Source organism: Micropterus dolomieu, linkage group LG16 (genome assembly GCF_021292245.1).
Source record: "Micropterus dolomieu isolate WLL.071019.BEF.003 ecotype Adirondacks linkage group LG16, ASM2129224v1, whole genome shotgun sequence".
NCBI lineage: Eukaryota > Metazoa > Chordata > Actinopteri > Centrarchiformes > Centrarchidae > Micropterus > Micropterus dolomieu.
The window spans coordinates 13,620,591-13,645,948 of record NC_060165.1 but is presented as its reverse complement, the minus strand read 5'-3'; the positions used below and the strand labels follow the sequence as shown (position 1 = coordinate 13,645,948).

Sequence of the window (25,358 nt, the reverse complement as noted above, 5' to 3'; positions counted from 1 at the left end):
CAATGAGATACAATGGATTTAAGAATAAAATTTAGAGAATGAGAGAGCAAGGGGCACATGAAATGGAGAAAATAGTGTATCAAGAGCATCATTTCAGTACAATACCAAGAGAAAAAAAGGAACATATTTTGTTTCTAGTGTGGAGAGAGAATATGTGGTTAAGATAGAACAGAAAACCGACAGACTGTAAAAAGGAGTGATGAGATGAAGTGAACAGGTAATGTAAAGACACAAAGCTGCAGTAAAACAGGGAGACAGACCAAGTGACAGACTGGTACAGCACAAGACAAGAGAGAAGAAGTTTGCAGTGGGGCTGTAAATACAGAAAAAAGAAAGGCCAAATGCTGGCTCTAAGCTCAATAATATCACAATGAATCTGCACTCAGGAAATTTATTTTTTATTTTTTAAATTTTAATTTATTTAGGGTATTTTATTACAGAACTTCCCTCTGCAAAATGTTAATATTCTAAGTAAGTAGTTGTAACCTGCAACTTCAATTAAGATGAAAAAATGCATGTGATTGCACAATAATTTGTGCTGTAGTTTCTGAAATGGAAATGGAGACCAGGAACAAGAATTGTTCCCTGCCAAATGCCAAGTTTTTAGGGGCAAGAGGATTGTCCCGTAAAACACTATACTATCTACACAGGGTATGTTGTTTTGTGTGTAAAGTTAAAATGTTTAGGGGTTGGCCTAGGGGTTACGGCAGCCACAATGAGCTACAACCTTGGCTGTATGTCATTCGGCACCTTTCTCTCCCCTCATTTCCTGTCATCTCTCTACAGTCCGCTGTCTAATAAGGGCACCAACGCCCCAAAACACCTTCAAACCACTTTAACAATTTTGTCTGTCAGCTGAGAAGTTTTCCTGATGGCAGATGCACATGATATTAGACATTAGTATCATAGAGCAAAAATAAAGCTCAAGTCAGTCAATCTGTATTTAATATGAACAAACGGTGGTCTAATAGAGGGAGAAAGAGAGAATTAATGAAAGGTGGATAAGTAGAATAACAGACTCACAGCAGTGTCTGAAAGTTTGAACAAACACTGAGGTCATACTAATTTATATTCTTAGATAAAAGTGCCACTTAAAATGCCTTGAATTTCAATAGAGGTGTAGCATTTTTCTATTGATTAAATATTGCACGATTAGATTTCAAGCCAATGTATAGTATTGTCTCAGCCCACACAATTTAAACCTCTGCCTCATAGATAGCTCAGCTCTTTATAGAAGATTTTAATATGATAATATGACGAGGACAGATACTGTACACTCAATATTCAGTAAAGGAGTCTGGGAATGCTGCAGTGGTACTAAACTACTTCAAGATTTTTTTGAGCAAGTGTACATATCAACTTGCACTTAATATTAATGAGAAAATAAAGTTGTTTAGGCTTTTCTAGTTTGGCTGTACAAAGGTGTACAAATTTGTGCCATATCAGAATGAGCAATACAAGCTGTTTCATTGACATTGATCCTCATTGTCATAGGATTTCATACACAGCGACATTGGGCACTCCTCTATAAATACAAAAAAAACATGTTTTAGCAGTTGTACTACTCTACTTTCAGACACCTGCACAGCCCATTTCCCTCAATTTTCTCTCTCCCTTCCTCACTGGTCCTCCCCACCACTGTGGCCCCTGGGGATTGAGATTGTGAACCTACAGGGGTGGAGAACAGAGCAGGTAGGCTGGCCCTCCGCTGCCTGGCCCTGGGCAGAGAGGAGGCAGACTGAAGGGGCAGGACTGTCTCCAGGGCCTGGGAGAGGCGCCCAGCGAATGTGTCCCTCTCAGCTGTGAGAGGCATGCAGGGGGAGGTGATGGTGTAAGAGGATGAGGAGAACGGGCCTGGAGGAGGGGTGGAGGGCTGCTTTGGAGGAACGGCCAGGGGCCGGAGAACATGGGAAAAGGAGTAGGAGGAGGGCGGGACGCAAACAGACATGCTACGATTTCGACGACGGCGCAACTCAGGCTGTAAACCAGGGAGGGGTGATGGAAGAGGGTGGGGCCACCATGAAAAACAAACATAAAGAAATTAAAACACACAAAAAATTACCTGAACATAGAAAACAACAGACAAATTAAATACACAACCACAGGACACACGTATTAAAACTTTTTAAAGATTAAGTAAAGAATACACAAAACAAAATAAATTATCTGATGAAAAAAGTTCCCAAAAAAGTGACATTAAAGTTAGTTTTACATAAACAAATACTTGACATTATTTCCATAATTAGAACTTACTTAAACAAGAAAGATTACAGTTCCTAAATTATTAAGGATTTGGAGAAAATCTCAATCTGTAAAGGAAAAATCACTGCACCAGTGACTTTGCAGGAGTTACTATTTTGTTCATCAGCAAATTTCTGAATGGAGCAAAACCATTACATATTCTGCATCATACTGTTAAGAATATCTAACAACACAAACTGCCCAATAACACAAAGAAATGAAAATTTACTTGGGAACAACTGTAGGAAAGACAAATGAAAGACACAAAACAAACAGAAAAGAAAAGTCAATTTAAAACAAAATATAAAACTAAACCCAATATTACATAAAAGGAGAGAAGGATCATTCAAGATATTCAATTAGGTAGTTGGTATAAGTCTGTCATTAAGTCTGTTTATCTACACAGAGTCCGTTGGCTCCAAGAAATTACTATTGAAGAGGAAATAAGCCTACTGAGAAATGTTATGTCCCTTCAAAGACAGACCTCAAAATAAGCCAGAACCATCATTAAATTATTCAATCAGCATGCAAATCGGCATCCCTGACTATCCAGCGGGAAATAAACCAGTCAGTGGAGGTGCTGGTAAACTGGAAGTCAGACAACAACATTAGTTTCCAAAAGGTCAGCAGATGGAAAAGTCTAGGGTGGGAAATTAAACAAGAAATGCTCCCCTCTCCTTTAGTAAGTACTTATACGGTGCCCTGCTGGTTGCTGTAAGGCTGCTAAAAGGTCATCAATTGAGGATTATGGTAAAAACAGCAAGTATGTTCAGCAAACATTCCCTGAGTGAGTGAAGGAAGCTAAATAAAAATCCTGGGTCTTAAGAGAGAAGTAGAAACCTGCTCAGTTTACAATGTGAAGATTTACAATTCATCAGTATTCAATATGAATGAAATGTCATGTAATGTGAATAAAGAATGACTTGAACAAGTTTTAAAATATTAAAACAAATAAATATACAGCATAACAATTATAACAAAACCAATAGTAACTGAATAAACAACATATACAACAAGTAGATGTGTAGATGATGGAGCATTACAAAAATAAAACAAAAATACAGAAGAATGGAGGATTGACGGAAGAAGATAGAAAGAGGTATATTGCTGATAAAATGGCAAGATTGAGGAAAAGAGGAATGCATAACATCTGGTAGGCTGAGGCTTCTAACATGAAATACAACAGAAAATGAATGATTCACTGACACATTATGTAAGTAAGTGGTTGGCTGACTATGTGGATTACTCGCCTGCTGGCCAACTAACTGGCTGAGAATAGACTGGGTATTTGATATAAGCTGACTGATAAATATTGGAGTGTGTTATTAATTGACTGATTGTTGGCCAATACTTCATAAACTTAGACAAACGCACTGTGTTTTGTTTGGTAAATGTGTTGCTTTCTCTGAGCGGGCAAGAAAAAATGAAATAGCTTCTAGTACTCAACTTCTCCAGGTCAGAGGGGATCATCTCCAAATAAATAAAAAAACATCAACAACACACTCTTGTGTATTTAGTTTAACGCACACCCAAGCAATCATCAGCCTACTCACTAACACTGCAAACATCATTCCAACTCACTCCCACTCCAAAACACAATGCGGTGCTCACTTCAAACTGATCATTTTCAACGTCACTCACAGATGTGTCAAACATGACCTAGCCCTCACAAGTGCAAGTGAAACCTACACATGCGTAATTGTCTAATTTGGATGACATCGCCACTCACCATTGACTGCGACGGCTGGGTGTAGCCTGGGTGCTGCTGTGGGTTAGCAGAGGGGTAGGGGGTTTGGGGCTGGGAGGAGGGGTAGGGGGTTTGGGGCTGGGAAGGGGGCTGGCTTGAAGGGGGGCAGATGTACGTCATGGCCAGCTGACCCAAGTGGGGGGAGTCTGAGGAGAAAACTGAAGAACCTGTGCCGCTGTCTAAACCTCCTTCAGCTGAGGGAGAGAGAGAGGGACAGAGAGAGACGTGTTAAGAGATCAGATCAGACATCTGCCAATTCTACTACATCTCTATATTGTCTAATAAATTCCAGGAATAATCTTTTTTTTGCACTCTATATATATATACATATATATACACACACACACACATATATACACATATATATATACACACACACACATACACACACACACACACACACACACGTAATATTTCTGCTGTTTGAATAAATGGATGGGCCACAGGGGAGGACACAAGTTGTTTTTAAAGGGCACGACAATTTATGAACAACTACAATAGCATACAATAACAGGAAGAAATAATTAATAGTTCCAGTGCACTTTCAGTTTACAATAGGAGGACTGTAAATTGTGTGCCACATTTGAAAGGTAACTCAACAATGGCTGCCCCCGGTTTACAGTCTCCCCAGCCAGCATTTGCCAGACGTCTTTATGTCTCCATATAGAAAACTTAAATCAACACATTATAAATGCTTAAAATATGAATATGTTTCTTGAAAAACAAGTTTATGTTTAAAAGCATTGAAATAATCTTATCAAAGTATGCATGCAAAATATTTTTTATAAATAAGGAGAAAATAAATGAAAGTGTTCAAGGACCTTAGCAGGCTGAAATATATGTGGCAATGCGGCGCACTACGATATCGTCTGTATCTACTATTTGTAGTTTGTCTTACATGTGTGTGAGATGCTGGTCTGCTGATAGTGACGCTGCTGTTGCTCCATTTCCGTCTCCTCTGTCTCTGCCTGCAGACACACAAACACAGGGGTCAAACTAAAAGGAAAAGTAACAACTGACGGACAGCTAGGTGGAAATGGCATTGAATATTAATGGTAAAGACTTCTTGTGTGACGAATGCGTATTGCAAATCATTTGCAATACCCATGTACTTGGATATGTTTTCTTACGAACTTAAAACATAAAATACATCTCCTGATCAGTCTGTTCAACAAGCAATCTATATTAAAAATATACAACTTAAGTACAAAAGTACTTAAAGGCTGATATACTAACAAACGAAAAACCGTTTGATCTTATAAACATTAAACTAGCTGACAAACCTGTGTGTGTAAAGGTTTGAGTGACTCTTGCTGCTGCTGCTGCTGCTGCTGCTGCTGCTGCTGCTGCTGCTGCTGCTGCTGCTGCTGCTGCTGTTGTTGTTGTTGTTCAGTCTCCAGTTTTCTCTTCTCCTGTTCCTCTCGTACCTGCTGCCTCTGTTCTCTCTTCCTCCGGATCAGAGACACGCGGTCCTTGATAGCCTTGGCCATGGTCTTATGGTCACCCTCAGCAACGTAGCCAGACTCAACCTGGGGAGTTTTGTGGAGTCACACAGATCCTCTTTTTAACAAAACATGCCCAAACACCCCAACCCTTCCAATCATTATTTCAAACCTTAATCTCCTCCTTTCCATCTTTTCTTACCATCTAGTTCTTTCTATACAATATTTATCCTTTCTGTCCATTCTCTCTGAAATCCATTCCTTCCCTACCCCCACCTGTCCACTGTACATACCATTTCCTGGGCCACATCTTCTGGGACGTCTTTGTTCAGGTCAAAGGAGAATTCGATGGCTTCGTTGTCTTTGTATTTGCCTGCAAACAAGTTACAAATGGCTGGTCAGGCAGCTGCCCCTCTGTTTTCTTGGGAGTAATTAGTAGTAGTGCTTTGATTTTTCAACAGCTAAATGGTGATTTTTGGGCAGCTAAGAAAACCTGCAACATGTTAATATTTGCTTAAAAGTATGTGTTTATGGGTATTTTACAACAGCTAAGGATGCTAAGACATATGCAAAACATTTTAATTTGATGAAAATATTAAAGTATTCCTTGCCTTTGAGCTTCTTGACATCATCTATCCTGAGCCAGAGTTTGATGGCAATCATTTCCCCATCATCCTCCTCTGCCAGTTCAACCCTGACCCCCGTGTCTTCCTGAAAGAACGCATGGTTCAACAGGATCTTTATAGCATACCTAGAGGAACAAGACAAAAAAAATAGATAGGTAAGAGAGGATTTGCTTCTTGATACTACCAGCAATGCCTTTTGAGCTGGTCTCTGCTAAGTAAATAGAACAAACATGGTTTTCTATTTATCGGTAAGCTTTAGCTAACCTAACTTTCTTTCTAAAGCAGTACACATGAACGCTTTGGCACACCCACAGCATGGGCAGAGACTGGGAACAGAGGACTTGTTGTTTATGACCAAGAAGCCGTGAATCAAAACAGGATTAAAAAAAAGAGGGTGATTTTGCCTGCAAACCTTACTGGATGTAGAGTAGTGATATTGTGATCTTTGACTTCTTCTAAAATCCCCAAATCCAAAAGATATCACTAGATATTGATAGTCTGTGTGTGTGTGTGTGTGCGTGCGTGCGCCTCACCTCTCATCCTTGTTTGTTCTGATGCAGCAATCTATAATTTCCTTCACCTCAGGAATGGCTACCTTGTCAAAACTGGCAGGCTTCACTCCCTGCACACATAAAAAAACAAGAGCAGTGAAGACGAAGAACCTTTTAGTGAAAGACAAGCAGAAGATCACACACACTAACACACAACGGTAAATACATTTGCTGGAGTGTAAGAAAAGCAAAAGCACATGTGGTGTTTCGCACTGATGTAGATGAGAGATGTACTCTCTACTGCAATCTTTCAATACACACACAAACATACCGTACATACATACTGACCATACATTCATTCTCTGAATCTCTTAACGCTGAACCACTTCATTTTGTTCAAGAAAACAGACCAATGTTTTTGTTTTGCATCTATATGTGATGCGTCATAAAATTATCCTTCAGAATTGGAAAATGGAAAACAGGACAAATTAAATGAGAAAATAGTCTGAAATATGAAACAACACTTAACTGTTAAATCCATTTTATGTACAGCAGGATTAACTGTACTATCTATGAAATACCCAATCTGTAACTATAATGAAAAAATGCAAATAGAACATTTTGCCATTTGACAGACAGCGGTCCTACAGTAAGAGAGACCGTGCGGGGTTAATTCTCAGAACCAATTAAGAGAACTGGAGCACATTTTGATGGATAACACTAATAAAAAGAATCAGCAAGGACCCATTCAGAAGTTTGGCACTAAGAAAAAGCACTTCTGAGGCCTAATATTAGAAAAAGGCCACACTGGAAAGCCTGCGTCCAGAAAAAAGAAAACAAGACAACATGATACAGCACAATGTAGGATTTTAGTGTTTGGTGATACAAGGGAAAAATGGTAGTACAGTATAGTATAGTAATAAACTTGTTTTGGGCACTAAGAACAAGGAACCGCTAAAGGCCCATCAAAGTTTTAGATACTATTCAGAAGCCCAACACAACAGCCAAAAGGCATCTTAATGACCAGCCCATTCGTTCATACGCTGCTAATAGAGGAACAAAAAAAGAGACTGAAGCAAAGACAAGCAACAGGGGAGCTGAAGCTAAATTCTGAATAAATAAAAAGGTAACAAAAGAAAATGACACGCTCCGGAAAATACTTAGTTTTCTCCATTTGTCATTTGCTGGTAGGGAGAATGCTACAAGTGTATAATAATGCCAAAAAAAGTTCTGGGCAATCATGTAATCAGTTGAATGCATTTAGTTGTTCTGTGTAAAATCTCCTAGCTCAGTTGTGCCCACCTGAAAAGCAGTTATTAGAAACAGATAATGAAATATAATTAACATAGATGAAAACTTTTTGTAACGCATGTCATTTTCCTCATATCACATATAACACATCAAACACAAAGTGACTCACAAAGATGAGTCCAGATTGGATGCAACAAAAACCTCTTAAAAACTGTTACTATGAGTTACATGACAGGTTTAAGATTTTAAATAAAAGGGTAGGTAACTTACCTAGAAGGTACTAAGACAAGTAGACTAATGGCCTACTTGACAGACAGTTTTCAGACTAAACTGGTTGCAAACAGACAGAAAAACTGACTGTTTATCTCAACCTGTTTGTGCCAGCAGACAACCACCTCCTTCTGCTCTTTTCCTCCAGCCCCGTCTTCCCTTCCTCCTTTCTCTCTTTACTTTCTTGGCCTGTTTCTGTCTTGCAACAACCCCCCCAGTTCAACATTACATAACAACCCCCCCCCCCACACACACACACACAAACACACACTCACACAGACATACACACACACACGCACAGATTCCAAGGCCAAACAATGTTAAGACTGATGGAGGAAGTAATGGCATTAAGTCTGACAGAAGAAGGGAGGCTAAAGGAAAGAGAGAGAGAGATGGAGAAAGCAAGATTTCAGTTCAACAAGCCTGACTGGAGTTCAGGAATGTTCCATTAAGTACATCAACAACATGTATGACCACAAGGCAGGACCTTAGAGTCATACAAAATAATTGAAAGAGCTTCCAACCTGTATGAAGTTTATCAAAATTAAATAGGGTGCACATTATGATCCTAAACTGATTTTAAGAGTGACATATTGATGTGAAAATAATTGACTGTATATATGGCAAAATGTTCATGTGAGTGTATTTCCTTTGTTGCACATGCTAGGCCAGTGGTTCCCAACCTTTTTAGCTTGTGACCCCCTAAGATGAAGCAATGTCTACGTGTGATCCCTTGTCATGGGTTCCATACGTCTATAAGTTATGACCTGAAAAACTGGGGGGGGAATTCCCTTCTTAAGCACTTGTATGTTTGTACTTCCTGGCTCTTAAAAATAGTACTTAGCACTGTGTAGCATCTTAACCTAGCTATGATTGCTGTCTACCAGCAATGGCTATCCTAGCAATTATGAGTGCTTGAATAGTTCACCATTGACATCACCAAAGTGATTTTTGAAGTCGCTTTGGACAAGAGCATCTGCTAAATGCCACAAATGTAAATTACCTGAACAACCAAAGTTTTGTTTGAAAAAATGCAAATAAATATAATTTTGTAAAGCATGATGATTTGATCTGCTTTCCTATCCCTTTTGATTGTCTCATGACCCATCAGATTTTTTCTCCCGCAACCCCTTAAAAAGGGACCCAACTACCAATGTGGGAGCCACTGTGCCAAGCGTCAGTTTCTTTGGGGTCCAACTGACAGATCAGGCTGGAAATTCAAATTCAGATTCAGCTGGTGACGATGCGAGTGCCTGATATCTATACAGAGATGACCAAAGTGAAAAGAAAATACCTGGGTAATGTTCAGAATTGGCACAATAGACAAAAAAAAGAACTGCCAAACATCCTGAAAGACTCAACCTGTTTGTGACCTGTCTTAATAAGCTTAATAACCCATCTACAATAAAATGCTAGTGAAAGGAGGCAGTAAGGCTATTTTTTTATTTTCTAAAGTTACAGTTTCAACACCTCAGGGGTTAATTGAGGTTTCTAACTTAGTGAGGACTGACAGAAGAATTGGAGGGTGAAAAGCTGTAAGGATGGATTAGGCAGTGAAATGAAAGGAAGCAGGTGACTGAGGCACCCTGTGGTTGTCACAAGGTTGTGTGTGACAATAACAAATACAGACAACTGAAGTTGGTTGTTTGACTGTTTTGCTGAATGCCCTCTCGCTTTCAGTTTATGAGATTACTGCTGTTTAGTTATAACTCAAACACACACACACACACACACACACACACACACACACAGTGAACCCAAAGGCTGAGGTCACAACGATAATCAGATACAATTTGATCAGTTTTGTGTGAGTAAGAGGAGGGAAAGGACAGGCAGAGGGCCAGACAGACATGTGGATTGAAGTATACTGTCTGAATTTCTGCACATGAAGCTTCACAAATATTATCTAAAATACTGTAAGTGAAATAGAAAATAAAACACATCTGTTTTTATTTTTGGTACACACGTTAAAGGCTGCCAGTGTGTGTCTAAAGTTACCATAAAATTTTAATGTTAGACTTCACCAGAGGTGACAGAGGGACTTGTTTTAGCTGAGGGCTACAAACAGCACTGCATTTCTGTAGTATTACTAGCAAGATATTTTGGTATACTGGTAGAAATACTCCTTTAGGTTTTGCAAAAACTTTATTTAACTTTATTTAAGTAAATTAAAAAGTGCACACATGTTTGCGCATCTTTTCTGATTTGCACTGTTGCTTCGGCGACATAACAATAATTTTATTGTTTCCAATAAAGCTTAAAGTGAACTGAAATAAAAGATGTGTTAAGAGGAATTCAGAAAGAACAGAGCGATAATGGAGGGACCGATGGAGGATAGAGAGAGAGAGAGAGAGAGAGAAAGAGATTTCTAGTAAATTCCTCTGGTCCATTAACCGTCACTGTCAGCTTTAACAAAGCTTTCCCGTGAGGAAAGGAGGGAGACGGCGCTCATCTGCCTGTATTTGTGTGCATGTGATGACCTCAGCAGCACTCAAGTTAAAACAGCCTCTGATAGCATCTGTTGTCCTCTCTGTCTATGTTTCAGTCTCTGTCTCAGTTTTTCCTCCACAGTGTTTCTAACCAACCGTCATCTCAATTTTAGCAAATGTTACCAAAAAAAAAAGTTCTCTAGGTGCTTTTTTAATCAAAAGGGATGATGCAATGGTCTTTTTATCAGTCAATTAATAGATCCACTAAAAATAATGGAAATTCACTCTGATGTTTTTGTGAGTATGTGGTCGACAGACCCTGTGCAACGTTTCAGAGCATCAAAACATACTTATTTTCCCCTCATATCAAGCCAGTGTAAAACCTTTGGTAATAGTAAAGAAATTAAATTAAATTTTTTGTTTTCATTCAAGATATTTGCCTCAAAACTGTCTCTTGGTGCTCTGCTTTTACTCTTTTACTAATCTCTGAGAAGCTCCAGGGTTAAAGTGCCTTGCTCCAGGCCAATACAAGACAGAGCAAAAGTGAGAGGTGGGGAGGGAGGGAGAATAAGCGAGAGAGACTAATTAGTACAAAAACACAGTCATATGACTGGATTTCTTACAGCTCATGCCAAACTTATTACTACAGTCAGTAAACAAGTATGTGGGGAGTGGCAGAGAGAGCCGGTGGTGAGACTAGAGACAAAAAAAGACGGACAAGGCTGGTTGATACAGCACATGAATGTCACTGCACAGTCTATTGTCATTCGCAGCTGAGTCATTTAAAAGCCATACTGTACAGGAAATGCAGACTTACACTAGTAACCCGCCTATAGATCTGGGCAGCATTTTGACATTCAGAGTAGGGGTACTCTGAGGTAGCCATCTCCAGCATACACATCCCGAATGCGTAGACATCTACAGATTCATCATACTTCTCCTCATACATCTCTGGAGCCATGAACTCTGGGGTTCCTGATAAAAAGGAGAGGAAACAAAAATGAGCTATTCCATCTCTCAGTCAAGTATTTTTTTAATATAACACACTGACCAAATATCCCTCTGAGAAACACTGTAGTACTGTAGTGTAATTCTGTATATGATGACTGCTCCACATTGGCTGTTTTGTCTCAATTGTGTGAATAATATTTGTATATTTCTCACTCTCTGTGCATTGCTCACAACAGTATTTCGCTGATCAGATTTTGACAAGACAACACAATATACTGTATCTGCACCATGAGATGTAAATAAACACCATGGCTAAAAAACACTAACTGGCTCAGTCAGTTATGCAACACTAAAATGGTTATGGCAAGTAGAAGAGGATCTCTAAACACACAGCTTGGAAAATCTTTCTTACAAACTCACTTACTGATACCACATAATAGCCCTGTTGTGTGTATGTGTGTGTGTGTGTGTGTGTGTGTGTGTACATGCTCATTCATACATGTGTGTGTGTTTGTGGATTTCTACAAGTGTCCAAATACTTGAGGTCTGCCTAATTACTACAAAGCAGCTGTGAAATTTACAAAGCATATAATTCTTGCCTCAAGTGACTATGCGAACCACAGAATACCTGTGGTCAACTACACAACTGGACTACTGAGCGGCAGCTAAGTGTATGTATGTAACACAGCAGACACTCTTCACTCCGCATAAGTTTAAGTGTGTATTATACGGAGGGTATGTGTGTTTGGGGTGTATCTTTGTTGTATGTGTTTGCAGCCATCACATTTCCAGATAGCTTAATCCTAGCTTACTAGCAGACTGAGTGGTGTGTATTTCACTTTCCAAATACCTGTGGTTTGCTTTCACAACCAGACATTTTAGAAGCAGTAAAATTAATCTACAGTAGGCATGTGTAGGTGCACAGAAAGTGTCCGTGTTCGTGGTTGTGCTTATACGAGACAGTGTGAGTGGACATGCGTGCGAAGCGGTTATTGGCAAACTCACAGAAACGATCTCACTGGTTTCACTTTCTCCACCTTCACAAATCTAAACATTTCATTCTGATATACAAATTTAAGTCTGACTACAGAGACGACAGTATGCATGCATGCAAAAGATAAGGAATGTGCGTCTTCAGCGGCTCTGTGTATGCATTTTTCCTACCGATGACACTCTTAGCAAAGGAGGCCCTCTTCAGCGTGGCTAAACCCAGGTCCCCAATCTTTACCGAGCCTGTGGGCCCCGTGATAAATATGTTGTCGCATTTCAGGTCTCTGTGAATAATGGGTGGAGCTCTGGTGTGCAGGAAGTGAAGGCCTTTGAGGATCTGTCTGCACCACGAACGCAGGACCTTGATTTTCATCACCTTGAAGCGCTTCAGGTAGCTGCAGGACAAAGAAACGCATAAGACAGCATGTCATTAAACAAAGCAAGATTAAGTGTACCAAAATATACAGTAAGCGGCAGGTTCAACATAACATTCAAGTGGCCTTTGTCCGACATAACTGCCAACTACCTTCCTCTTGGAAAGTCATTGTACTACTACAACACATCTGAAATCTCACATGCTCAGATGTATCAGAATCATTGTATTGAGGTTGAGGGGCACTCAGATGACACTTGAACTGTTTTGAATGTATTCCACAGTAATATTATTGCAGGACACTGAAAACCATTAATTATTCCAAAGCAAGTCATGGAGAGGCAGACGACAACCAGATAAGAGCCACGGAAATACGGATAATGCTTCAATTAAAGATGAAAGCTTACACAACCAAAGTGGATTACTGTCTGATAATTCCAGCTTAAAGACATACATCATAAATATTCACAAACACGAATGTGCCCTCAAAAACAAAACAAAAAAAGACAGGCAGTCACTGACAGACAATCTGGTGTCTGCATAGAGACGGAAATTGCTTGCGTGCCAAATTGCCATTGGAATACTGAGACAGACAGATATTTTAATCTGGATTCAAATATGTCTGAAAGAGCTAGATTCAAGACAACAAGAATGACAGCCAGAACGCATGAACTCTGTCTTTAGTCTATTTGGCCATATGACAACTTCATGTAAATCACACATTTTAGCAACTTCTAATAGCAGCCATGTTAATGCACATTATAAGAGAAATTTTAAAGGTGGTTTCTAAGTGGGAGCTGTCTGTTTTTAACCACTTCCTTCTACAGAGTTATGAGAGTCTGGAACCTATCCCAGCATACACTGGGTGGAAAGCTATGGTGGAAACCCTCAGGCCATCACAGAGCTAACCGATCCACACCTGCGGGTGATCTGGAGCCTCCAGTCCAGGTGGTTTGCGTGTCTTTGGAATGTGGGAGAAAACTGACAGAAACCCCACAGAATGACAGGGAGACCAGGACAGGAATTTTACTAGGGGTGAAACGGTTACCGGTTTAGTGTTAAATAAGTAAAATCCCCAATGGTTAGTATTTGAATTTTAATAATGATTAAAACAGTGTTTGATTACTGCGTTTTGAAAAACATGCGGTAAATACTGTCCAGCATGACGCAGGCGCAGCATGCAGCATCAATCATTTGAGTCATCTTCATCACCACCATCTTCTTTTTTATAGTGAATGCAGGGTAAGTAAATTTTTTTCTGCACAATGTGGGGACTTTAGAATGGGGGGAAAATGCCATGGTTTGTCAGTCTAGTTTTGCTAATAGCTTTTAAACTGAGTTGTTCTGCTGCTACATGTGTCGTTTGTTTGCAATCTCTATGCATTGTGCTACACGTTATATAGTTCAGTCACCCAACCAACATATTTTGTTCATTTAAAATCTGGCAGTAGTAACTTTAGAGACTCCTATACAAGATTACTCTGTATGTACTATCACTGTTTACTTATGACTAATTTGCATTTATGTAAATTGTTCATGGTGTCATTGCATATAACATCTTTAATGTTAATGCACATTTGATATGGTTTTCATATTTTTACATAAGGTATTGGCTGTTATTTTAATGCAAACAAAAAGTACACAGTGCTGCTAATTTTATTTGTGGTTTTCAATACAAAACTTGATGAAATGGTTTCAGTACTTTCTGAACATTCTCAGCACATTTTAACAATACCGCGATAATACTAATAACCTAATATAATTTTGGTGATTATAATTGTGATATGAACTTTTCATACCGTTTCAGCATTTTACTGTGTGAAATTTATTTCAGTCAGCTGCACAAAAGCATTCCAGACTTAACATCTCTTTCACTTTCAGTCAGATAATTTAAAGATCATTTCTGTTTTTATCGATTCAATTAGATGCAATTATTCAATTAAAAAGGCTTCTGTCAAAAGTTCTCTTTAAGAGCTTTGGGAACTCATTCAAAATCCATTTGCCTGTCACTCTTGATAAGCTAATTTAAAATCAATGTTTGAATTCCAAGCAAAGTGTTTCCCCATTTTCTATTGTCAGCTGGAGACTTCTGCCTTTCTCTCTTCAGCTAAATTCAAGTACAGAGTGAAGACCAGACACGGGACGCATGGTAACCATTCCAAGACTCGTCATCTTTATGTATTGTTTGATTCTGCTGGTATCTGCTAATTTCACTGAATCACAGCAGGCAGATTCGATTTACTGCAAGTAAGTCAATGTCCAAGCTTTAAACTTGAACCGCACAGTGATGTAGCCTCCTGGTCCAGACAGCTAACCCGGAGCAGCATCAGTGAGTCTGGCTCCAGCATCACTGGCAGCTCCACTTACGCACGAGTGGCAGCAGCTGCTTTAACAATGCAGCAACTGCAAATCTGTCTTAACTGACAAGGAGCCGTTCAGACAACTCTGGACTCATCACAGACACGCTGCCTCGACCAGATCTAGGCTGCTGGTAGAAGCTCCAGTGACTTTATTGTGACCCTGTGTCTTTACCAGAGTAGACTACATCCATTATTCCTCATAAAATAAAGAAAAGCAGCAAATGATAAACTGGAGGGGGAGAATTGTTGCTTAATTCACTGTTAATTCAGCATTTGAGCTGCATACGCCTTTTTATCTTAGGGATGCACTGATGCACTACTGAAATTGGCCCGACACTGACTCAGACAGCTGGATCGGGTATCGATGACAAAGGGGACGATATATGGGGACGATCTATTCAGTTCAACCAAATGCATACTACAGGATGCTTCAGCCATGTGACAGTAGACGTGAACATTTTTCCAGGAGAGCTAACGTAGCATTTTTGATTTCCAAAGTTAGGAAGTGATGTTTAAGTCAAGTCTGATGTTGCCTTACACACAAAAGAATGACTCCCAGTCTCTTCCTCACAGTGAGGAATACAGCTTATTAATTTTACACTGGTATCGGATTGGTACTCAGCATAGGCCAATACCCAAAGCCCAGATATTGGTATTGATATCTGTACTGAAAAAGTCGGATTGATGCATCCCTACTTTACCTGTAAAAATAGCTTCATCCCTAGTCATAGCATCATAAGTTGACAGAAGCTTCATCATAAAAGCGTTGAAAAAGTGGTTTTATTTATACATGTTACCATATATCACTGCAGAACCCATGAAATGTTAATACATACAACAATTAAGTACTTCTAACAATAAGAATAATAAATTACACAGTGAAGTGTCTCTCCTTACGTTAAAAGATTAGATTTTCTCTTATAACCAGGTCTAACCATTTTCCTGTGTCTTTAGAGGTTAAACAGAGGAATTTTTTAGACCAAAACATCAGGGCAGATGCATGTATTTTCATTAGCAGTTTGCCTTCAGGGCACGGAACACATTAACAGACAATGAAACAAATTTTTTAGGGACTTTTTAAGGTGAACCTACCTTAACATGTACATCTGAATTACTGTGTATACACTAAAAACTTTCAAAGCCTCCCCCTCTTCCTCACCTCCACCCCCTCACATTCAATCTCTAAGTTGTTTTTATTTCTTCTTCTCACATATCTTTTAAGAAGCAGTCTCTTCTTCCTTTCCTCAGTCTATACCTTTCTTCCCTTTACCTACCCGCCCTCCTCTCCCTCGCCTGTCTCCTCTACTTTCTTTCTCTCCCTTTCTGAAGTCAGAACAGTGTTGACAGAGAAGTTAAACCCTGTGGCATGTGTTGCTGGAGTGACACTGCACAAAGCATCACACACACACACACACACGCTCAACCATGCCCTCTTTTCAACACATATAACAGAAATATGCAGACATATGTGTATATACAGTATGTGAACAGTACATACACAGTACACATACAGTACACATATGTGAACAGATAAACATCAGACACAGTTTGATCTTTAATACATTTACACAGACACACATGTGCAGCAGCACAAACACCTCTGTGCCTCTTTCTCTATCTCACACACACCCCTGGCGACACAAAGATAAGGGGTCTCTAATACCCTGAACCAACACTGGTCAGTATTTCCATCCTCACCATCTCCCTCCTTCCCTATCATTCCTCCCACTCATCATCTCTCTTTATTTTTCCACCACTTCAGAGTACAACAATCCCCTCTCCTTTCTGAGTCTTCATCTGGACAACAGCCAAATCCCTGTGCAGCCTTGATCCTGTTCATATATGTACATGCATGCATTACACATCCTTAAAAACATACATGCATGTGAGAAGACTTAACTTCCTGCATATATTATGTAGAGCTAAAAGATTTGATTAGTCGACTAAACATTTAAGTGATTATTTTAAGCAAAATGCCAAGTTGCTACTGGTACCAGCTTTTCAAATGTGAATGTTTTCTGGTTTTCTAGGTCTTGGTAGTACACTGAATAGTTTTGGGTACTGGAACTTTGTTTTGTCAAAACAAGACACATGAAGACCCATTTTTATACTTGCTCTTCTTAACATTAGGCTTTTGCATTCTGGTGACTCATTTTGTCCAAGATCTTATATGTATATTTATGTATAATCCTCATATAGTAGTAATCAGTGGAAAGTGTCAGAAAGGTTCGGGAAACAGAACCCTTTTTTAAACTTCCTTCATTTTACTGTTATGTGTGAAACATGCCAGGTAGATGCAGAATGGAGAGCATCTGTTCTGCTTCTGCATTTGCTAACAAATTTGTGAAGCTTTTTCAGTCTTCCAGTGGAGGGCGCTACTGTCCTTTGTAGGACTGTGCTGCTGGATTAATATCCTCACTCTGTGGTCACAGGTGGTTGATTAGTTTGTCAGTCACTAGCTGTATTTAAACTGGATATCTAGTTATTTACTTGTCTATTGTTCAGACTATCTGTGCATCTATCCGCCTATGAGCTTATCAGACTGTTTGACTTTCTCTCTTCCTCTTTCTGTCACTTCCTAAAACTGTACATCAGTCTGGTCATCCGTCAACCTCTCCCTCTGTCTGCCCCCCCCCCACCCCTGTCAGGAATGACAGGAATCTGCAGCAGAAGCAGCAGCTGGCAGGTGGGCCAATGTCCCGCGAAGCACTGCACGAGCACGCTGTGTGCCACACGCCCCACTTTTAGCCTTTCATTGTGTCAGGAGCCCAACAATCACATTTGCGTCCACAGACACACATCTAATCTATACAAACAGGCATGCGGTTATAGCATGGACAATGACAGCCACAGATGCATCAATTCTCTACAGTGGATTTTTAGGGAGGGGAGCAGAGATTGAGGGGAGAGACTGACATTCATAAAGAATTTCCTCTCAGGCAGCAATAAAGTTTTGACATGCTAACCGCAGATACACAGTTTGTCACACACAGAAAGGAGTCTTTCTATGATTTCTGAGCTTTACAAACTTATTTTGTGTGTTAGATGATACAATCGGATGAGGAGACCTGTAGAGAATTTCTACATTTCAACAACAAACTTGAGGTGAGTCATGATCTGTAATGATATATAATGATATCTATAATAATCAGAAGGAAAGGGGAAAAGAGGTGGTTAAGAGTGTGTGTGTGTTTTCTCTTGACATTTGAACATCTTTACTTTGAACTATTTTTTGTTCATTTTCTAAACTATTAGCAGTGTATTTTGTTTGCAGTTGTGTTTCACACTTTAAAGTCACCTGAAGTGGTAGTGGTAGAAACTACAGAAAAGAAAGTACTCCTTTTGGGTTGATAAATGCAGTTTTCCCCCGACCAAGGTCACTAAATTGACATATTGGAAAAATGTATTTTCTCTCTCATGTACTCACGTTTTAAGGGTCCCAGATGTCATTAGCTCAGTCACCAGAACAATACATTTCTTTCCTTTGCATGGTCCCTCCCAGGAGTCATAGAAGCGGACAATGTTAGGATGCTGGAGACCCTTCAACATCCCGGCCTCCTCTTTGAAGCGCTGACGCTCTGACTTGGACAGCTTGCGATCCTTCACCCAGGAGAGAAGAGGAAAATTAGTCATACATACAGTATATAAAAACTAAGGAAAGATTGTTCATCTGAAATCTAGAGGAAATAAGTATTTACCCAAAAAGAACACAATGTATTAATAGTACAGCACTATTATGGTGAGTGAATCAAATTAAGAGGAAAGAGGGTTTGAGGGGTGGAAAAGAAACAAGTTAGGTAAAGAAGAGAAAGGAGCGGAGAAATAATTAATGCTTACGAAACATAAAACCATGGAATGATTTTATATCTACAGGTACTAACTTTTTACATTGGTGGAACAGGTGTGCCTAACCTTTTAATTTAGCTGCACCAGAAAATGATTTAGATGCACCCAATAATACATTTTAAGCAGAAGGGCAGCTGGCCATGCACCTGTCATGGCTCGGGGCGTGTTTCTTGGAGACATTAAGTATTAATTCGGAATGTCAATGCTCCGACAACAAAAGCACTGTTTGAAATAAATGCAATACAGAAGTGCGTACCCATTTGTTTTTTGTTAAAAAAAAGTTTTTATAAAAACAATTCAGACACACTGGTGTGACCGAAAACCAAAATAAAACATATTGCCCATGATATTGATGCCACTAAAATACAACTGTAGATAATATGAAACCTGGTACTATCAGAGGAAAATGGTGCCACATTCCATTCAAGTTCACTAGAGAAAAGGATGTGGATATGGATAAAATAGTAGACGGCTCTTTCATCCTTTCAACTCAAAGAAGCCACAAACATCCCTTAGAGTGAGTACGAGGCTGTATTTTGATGTGTCTTCTTTTTTAATTAGTGCAGTACATGCTTCATTTCTCTGACAGGTACTTTGTGACAAACTAGTTTCTAAAAGTGAATTGTAAATGAACTGATGTGACTTTACATAGGAGGCCAAATTAGGTAAGCTACTAGTGTGTGTTTTTAATCTTACATATTTCCCCCTTTATTCTGATCCTGTGGTCACTCCCCGAGAGTTAACAGCAGGTAAGGTTGTAAGCTGCGTTTCTCCTCTGATACAAATAGGCCTTTCACTCCACCAGGAGGGTGTAACATGCTCAAATACCACCGCCCTCTATGTGAGTGATGACATGATCCCTCACTGGCTTCTCCCTAATAAACACCCCCAATTCTTTCCTGAAATGCACATCAAATCTTCAGGTAACAGATCCCACTTCTTGTGTCCCTCATAGTTTTGTTGTTTGGATGTGCATCATAGTCTCTAACACAGACGCCAAGCTATAACTGAGTCTTTATTAGTAGTGGTCGTGGTTACCAAGAGAGCTTGACCAAAACAAGCTACAGTTACGTTCAACATTCTTCCATCCTGTGGAGGACTAGCTTCTCAGAAGAGCCCTACATACACACAGAGTTTAATGGGCATTCCAGCTCTACCACTGATACCTCAATAAACACAGATGCAAAGGGCAGTGTGGGCGGGTCAGGCCTCGTAAAGTAGTGTGTGTGTGCATGTGTGTGTTCATTTGTACAACATGTGTGTAAAAGGTGTCATGCATTCAACTGTGTGTTTACATGTAAGCTTTTATTACAAATGAAGAAAAGCTAAAAATAAATGCATTAATAGGCATTCATTTTGTGCCTTTAAACAATTAGTTCTGCTGCAGATTGTTTGTGGGGCTTGTGTATCATGTTTTAGTTAAAGTGTGTGTATGTGTTTATAGTTGTCGCCAACACATTCAGAACATCACTGCCCCAAAAAGAAACAGGGGATGAGGATGTAAGCCCATATATGGTTGCTTCCTGTGTGACTCTAGTAGTTACATAGTTACGTTTCAAGATTATCATGGTTATCAGGTCATGTATGTTCACGTTGTCACAAGATAACCTGCAGTTACAAGTAGCTTGCACCAGAGATTAAAACAAGTATCAAAAGTGATGTTTCAATTAACCTGCAACAAACTGAATTTTGTGCTCATGACAATGTCTGTGACCCTTTTAGAGGATGAAATTACATGCAGGCGAACAGACAGCTTGGTCTGCAGACAGAAAGACAGCAAAACAAATTGTCAGTTTTATTTTCAAGTTGCATTTAAAGACGCAACAGTATTTTTAAGGTGATGCAAGATCAGACGTTGGAGGTTAGACACCTACTCAAGGCAACAGTATCAGGATTATCACCATGGCAACCAGTTTTAAGAAGAGGTCCAATGAGCGGCACCTTGCCTCCAATTCTGTTAGGGGTTTGTATGTATGTATGTTCTAAATCAAGCACAGACAAATGAAATGTGAATCAGTACAGCATTGTTTTTTAGTACTTCAATTGAATTACAAATGAAAAAAACAAAGCATCCACTGCATTAGTGCAAACCATCTGAGACGAACCAAAAGCATAGCATCAATCGTTCATGGTGTTTAAACCAACAGTGGCACTAAATCCCAAAATTCTGGTATATGGAGGTACTACTGAGCGTCATAACAACATCAGGGAGATATCTAAATAGTCACGTGGAATTCCTACTTTGATAATCCACGCCTACCTCGCCAACCAATCAACAACTCAGCACTGAAGGCTCTGCCAGGTCACGGTGCGTAAGTCTTTTGAAATGTTATAAAGCTATTAGAAAACCTTGAGAGCTGCTTCAGAGATCAGGACAATCTCTGAGGTGATGATCTCATATTGTCATATTGTATAACCTGGGGCCTCGTTTATATCATATGACTTACAAGAGAAAGAGAACATCTGAAAGCCTCAGTGTGATTCTGAGTGCATTAATGTGTGTAGAATCCATGTGTGTGTGTGTGTGTGTGTGTGTAGAATCCGTGTGTGTGTGTGTGTGTGTGTGTGTGTGTGTGTGTGTGTGTGTGTGTGTGTGTGTGTGTGTGTGTGTGTGTGTGTTAGGGCCCGTAACAGCTTATCCCTTCGTCCTGCAGCAACCACTTCAGTGATGATGGCCCATTAACTGACAAACATCCATGTATGTGCTTAGCAACCCTTACTTCTACGGTCTCCCTCTTTTTCATAATGTGATCACATGACCCTGTGACAATAGCTGTAGGTCACCTGACTGACTGGAAGCCAACATTCCATTTCCCAGCAGCACTTAGAAAAGACCCTGACCACCCATATCACTGTTAGACACCTCCCCGAGGGCACTAGAAGATTACTTCTCCCTCTCTCACTCACTGTGTATTTCTCTCCCCTCTTTCTCTTACCGTGTGTGTGTGTGTGTGTGTGTGTGTGTGTGTGTGTGTGTGTGTGTGTGTGTGTGTGTGTGTGTGTGTGTGTGTGTGTGTGTGTGTGTGTGTGTGTACATAAATGTGAGCAGAGAAAGCAGACAGCAAGTCTAAAGGGGCTTCCTAATACATTATTAATGTTTCCTTCTTCATTCTAGTGTATAAATGGGTACACAACTCTCACACATACAGTAGAGGCTTTGTAAGAGACATCGAAAAGACGTGGATATAAACTGTTCCATCATCCATGGCGCATAATTCTTCCTGTGATTGTGAGTGATTGTTTTCTTTCCCTTTCCCTCGTTCTCTCATTCCCTTCTTTTCTGCTCTGAGCTTCAAAACATCATGAGACTTGAGTTTGTCAAAAATACCTTCCATCCAAGCCTCTCTCTCCCTCTCTAATACACAGAGGCTCATGCAAACACACACCAAGGCAAGCTTATACACTCAAATCTGCCACCTCTTATCTGACACACACACAAACACACACACACTTCTTTTCGACATGAGGACTTCTCACTCTCCAAGCCCAGCTTCGCATTCTCGCTATCTTCCTTAAGACTTTAAAGAAGCTACCTATACATCTCTGTGTAAGTGACAGCTCTAAGTCTGTCCGGCCTATTTCTGTTCTGTAACAGCCAACTGAGGACGCATACGAACACACACAGGCATACATGCACCCACATACAACGAGGCAGGCAGCCAGACAGGCAGGCAGAAACAGAATCAGCAGTGTTAAAGCATTATGCAGCTTCCTGCAGAGAAGCTGAAAGCTGATACCCTCTGATCAACTCGTCTAGCCTGGACATCCCACTGTGCTTTAATACTCGGTGATCATCTGCTCTCGTCTTCTCTGGTCTGTTGCACCCCAGCAAGTGAGCACCCCTCACAGCACCAGATGGGTGGAGGTTGCAACAGAAGACAGTATGCCACAAAATTCAGACAACTGAACACTGTTACTCGACTGAACTACAACAAATGATAACACTATTAGGTATGGTCTTTTTTCTAGATTTCTAGGTACCAAATTTGCAGGATGCTGTCTAACATGCCTAATCTCTCCTGGGGACAGTGGAAGACTAAATATAACATACAGTAAATAATTGTATATTATTGTTCCTGTCCAAAGAGGCTTTGTATTCTATAACAGCAATTTAAATGTGTTTTAAGATGATACAAATCCATAAGGAAAGGAAGGGAATGAAACTGTTTTATCAGGCAGTTGGTAAATTCACAAAGTCATCTGAACCTTTTTGAGCGTTTCACAAGGAAGTAGGTTTTGAAAAAGAGTAAGACCTGTTAGCTGCTATAGGGTCTGTTAGAGTTTACCATCCTACCAGACAGATTTTTATTAGGATTGAACATTGGTAAATATTTCCAAGGGATTCACTCACCAAAACCTGTTCCCATTTCCCATGAAAACTACCTGCAGGCTCCCTGAAATGTTAGCATGCATCAGCTTATGTGCATTTGGAAGCTGAAGAATATCATATTTACTGAAACAAAGCCGCCTTCCCCAAATCTCAACACTTGGACGCAGCTGTCATAGATAAAGTCTGATCTTAAAGTCACTAAACATAAGCTATGCAACAGTAACAATCTACCGTCAGCTCTATAAAGATGACAAAAAAGCTGGTGCCCTTTTAAGAGAAACTGTCATTCTACTAAGCTACTACTACATAATTACATGGTACATAACTGATAACTGTACATGCTTTTCATCATTAATTTATTTATCATTCTCCTGATTGTTTTAGTATAAATATGCAATATATACCCATGTGACAAAAAAAACAAGTTAAGAAAACTCCATTAAAAAACATTTAAAAGATGATTTGGTTTAAAACTAGATGATGAAACCAACTCTGTCCAAGGTCTGCAGCTGCACCCTAAAATAAACTTTGTATATGAAGAATATAATTAGGAGAATGAGAGGGGGGATGAAAATAAGACTAGCTGCAGATGCTTTGAGAAATACTGCACTGTAAAAAAAATGCTGCAACTTTTTCTCCTAAAACAAGGCATGACTTAGCCTAACAGTTTTATCTTAAAAATCAGAGCAATAAAATAAAGATTATTTAAAAGCATTATTCTAACACGCAGCAAAACAAATGGCAGCATCAATCCTTTTAGCCATAATCATGCAACCCTTTTTGGAAACCTATCTGAACTATCTCAGTTTCTCCAGAGTGTGTTGCTGACCCACTTCGATGTTCCTCTGATCAACCTTTGAGTCTTGACCCAAATATTGAAGAATGCTGGTCTGTAACTCCAGAGAAAAATCAGGACCTGTAAATCTTTATTACATTAAGCCTCTCGGCTGAGTGAATGAGCCGATTTGTTTCTTTATACAGTAAAGACCTACAGCTGAGCATGCGTGCGTGTGTGTGTGTGTGTAGTGTAACCGCAAGAGCGTGAAAAAGGCCCAGTGTGTTCTATTAGTATGTAGCCAAAGTGTCTCTCAGACCCCCCACACTCTGGAAACACTCTCCTGCAAAGAACCACAAACCCCCTACAGCACCAACACACACATACACACACCCCTCATAGACATGTGCACAAAAAGATACACGTGTTTCACTTGCACACACAAACCAAAACCTCTCCAAGACCTTTACCACAGCTTGTTATGGTTAGATAGCATATGAGGGAGAGAGCAGCTGTTATGAATAAGGATGACTGAAAAGAGGTTGCGTAAGTATCAGTAAAAGTCAGAAGTGGAGAGACAGTGATGGAGACTGATCTCATCATTTAAAAGTGACATGTCAGCATAGGGTGCCAAACGACAAAGGAAACACCAACATTTGAGTTACACATTTTGTTCACACCCTCCTCCTATATTCCCTGTGTGTTTGCTTTATATTCTTCCCTTTCTTGTTTCTCTTTCCAGCTGCCTCACTCACTCTTTGTTTCTCCGTCGCCCCACCACTCCCTCCTCCTTTCCTCCTATTTAGCTGGTTTTTGGTTTCCTATCAGTCAACACTCTACATATTGCAGTAACCAGGGCCATGTGCCCGAGAACATGTGTGTGTACATGTGTGTATAGTAATCTGACCTAGCTGTGGCTGAAAATCAGTTTGTTTGAAAATATGGTGAGATACATACACTACGGTTTTCCTTGTGGTTTTTCTGGGGGAGGGGGGGGGAAGGGTAATTCTTCCTTTGTCTGATTTGTAACAGGCACTACAAACAAACACATTCATCAGGATAGGTTCAATAACAACCCCAATGTGCACACACATGTTGTGTACTCATGTGCACTAACAATAGGTGCCATCTCAGCCTGCCACTCACAATGCACCCTTGTCTCATCTCTCTGTGCCTGGCTGTGCAACACACACACACACACTCACAGCCAATGCAGGCATTACCCTCTGCTCTACT

The 25,358-nt window shown here is 39.9% G+C and overlaps 1 protein-coding gene across 7 annotated transcripts in view; it reads right to left on the bottom strand.

Annotated features, from left to right (window-relative positions):
* The window catches only part of wnk1b (WNK lysine deficient protein kinase 1b), a 104,446-nt gene that overhangs the window by 34,584 nt on the left and 44,504 nt on the right, over positions 1-25,358 (bottom strand). For 6 of the 7 annotated variants that reach the window (XM_046072328.1, XM_046072333.1, XM_046072330.1 and 3 more), the window contains exons 3-11: positions 18,599-18,771; positions 12,613-12,833; positions 11,315-11,472; positions 6,590-6,678; positions 6,042-6,181; positions 5,724-5,803; positions 5,272-5,517; positions 4,887-4,956; positions 3,971-4,182 (exon numbers count right to left, since the gene is read on the bottom strand). In XM_046072328.1, coding sequence (XP_045928284.1) covers positions 3,971-4,182; positions 4,887-4,956; positions 5,272-5,517; positions 5,724-5,803; positions 6,042-6,181; positions 6,590-6,678; positions 11,315-11,472; positions 12,613-12,833; positions 18,599-18,771 — 1,389 coding nt within the window. Of the gene's footprint in view, positions 1-1,672; positions 1,979-3,970; positions 4,183-4,886; positions 4,957-5,271; positions 5,518-5,723; positions 5,804-6,041; positions 6,182-6,589; positions 6,679-11,314; positions 11,473-12,612; positions 12,834-18,598; positions 18,772-25,358 lie in introns of all 7 variants that reach the window. The other variant, XM_046072334.1, reaches the window with a different exon arrangement.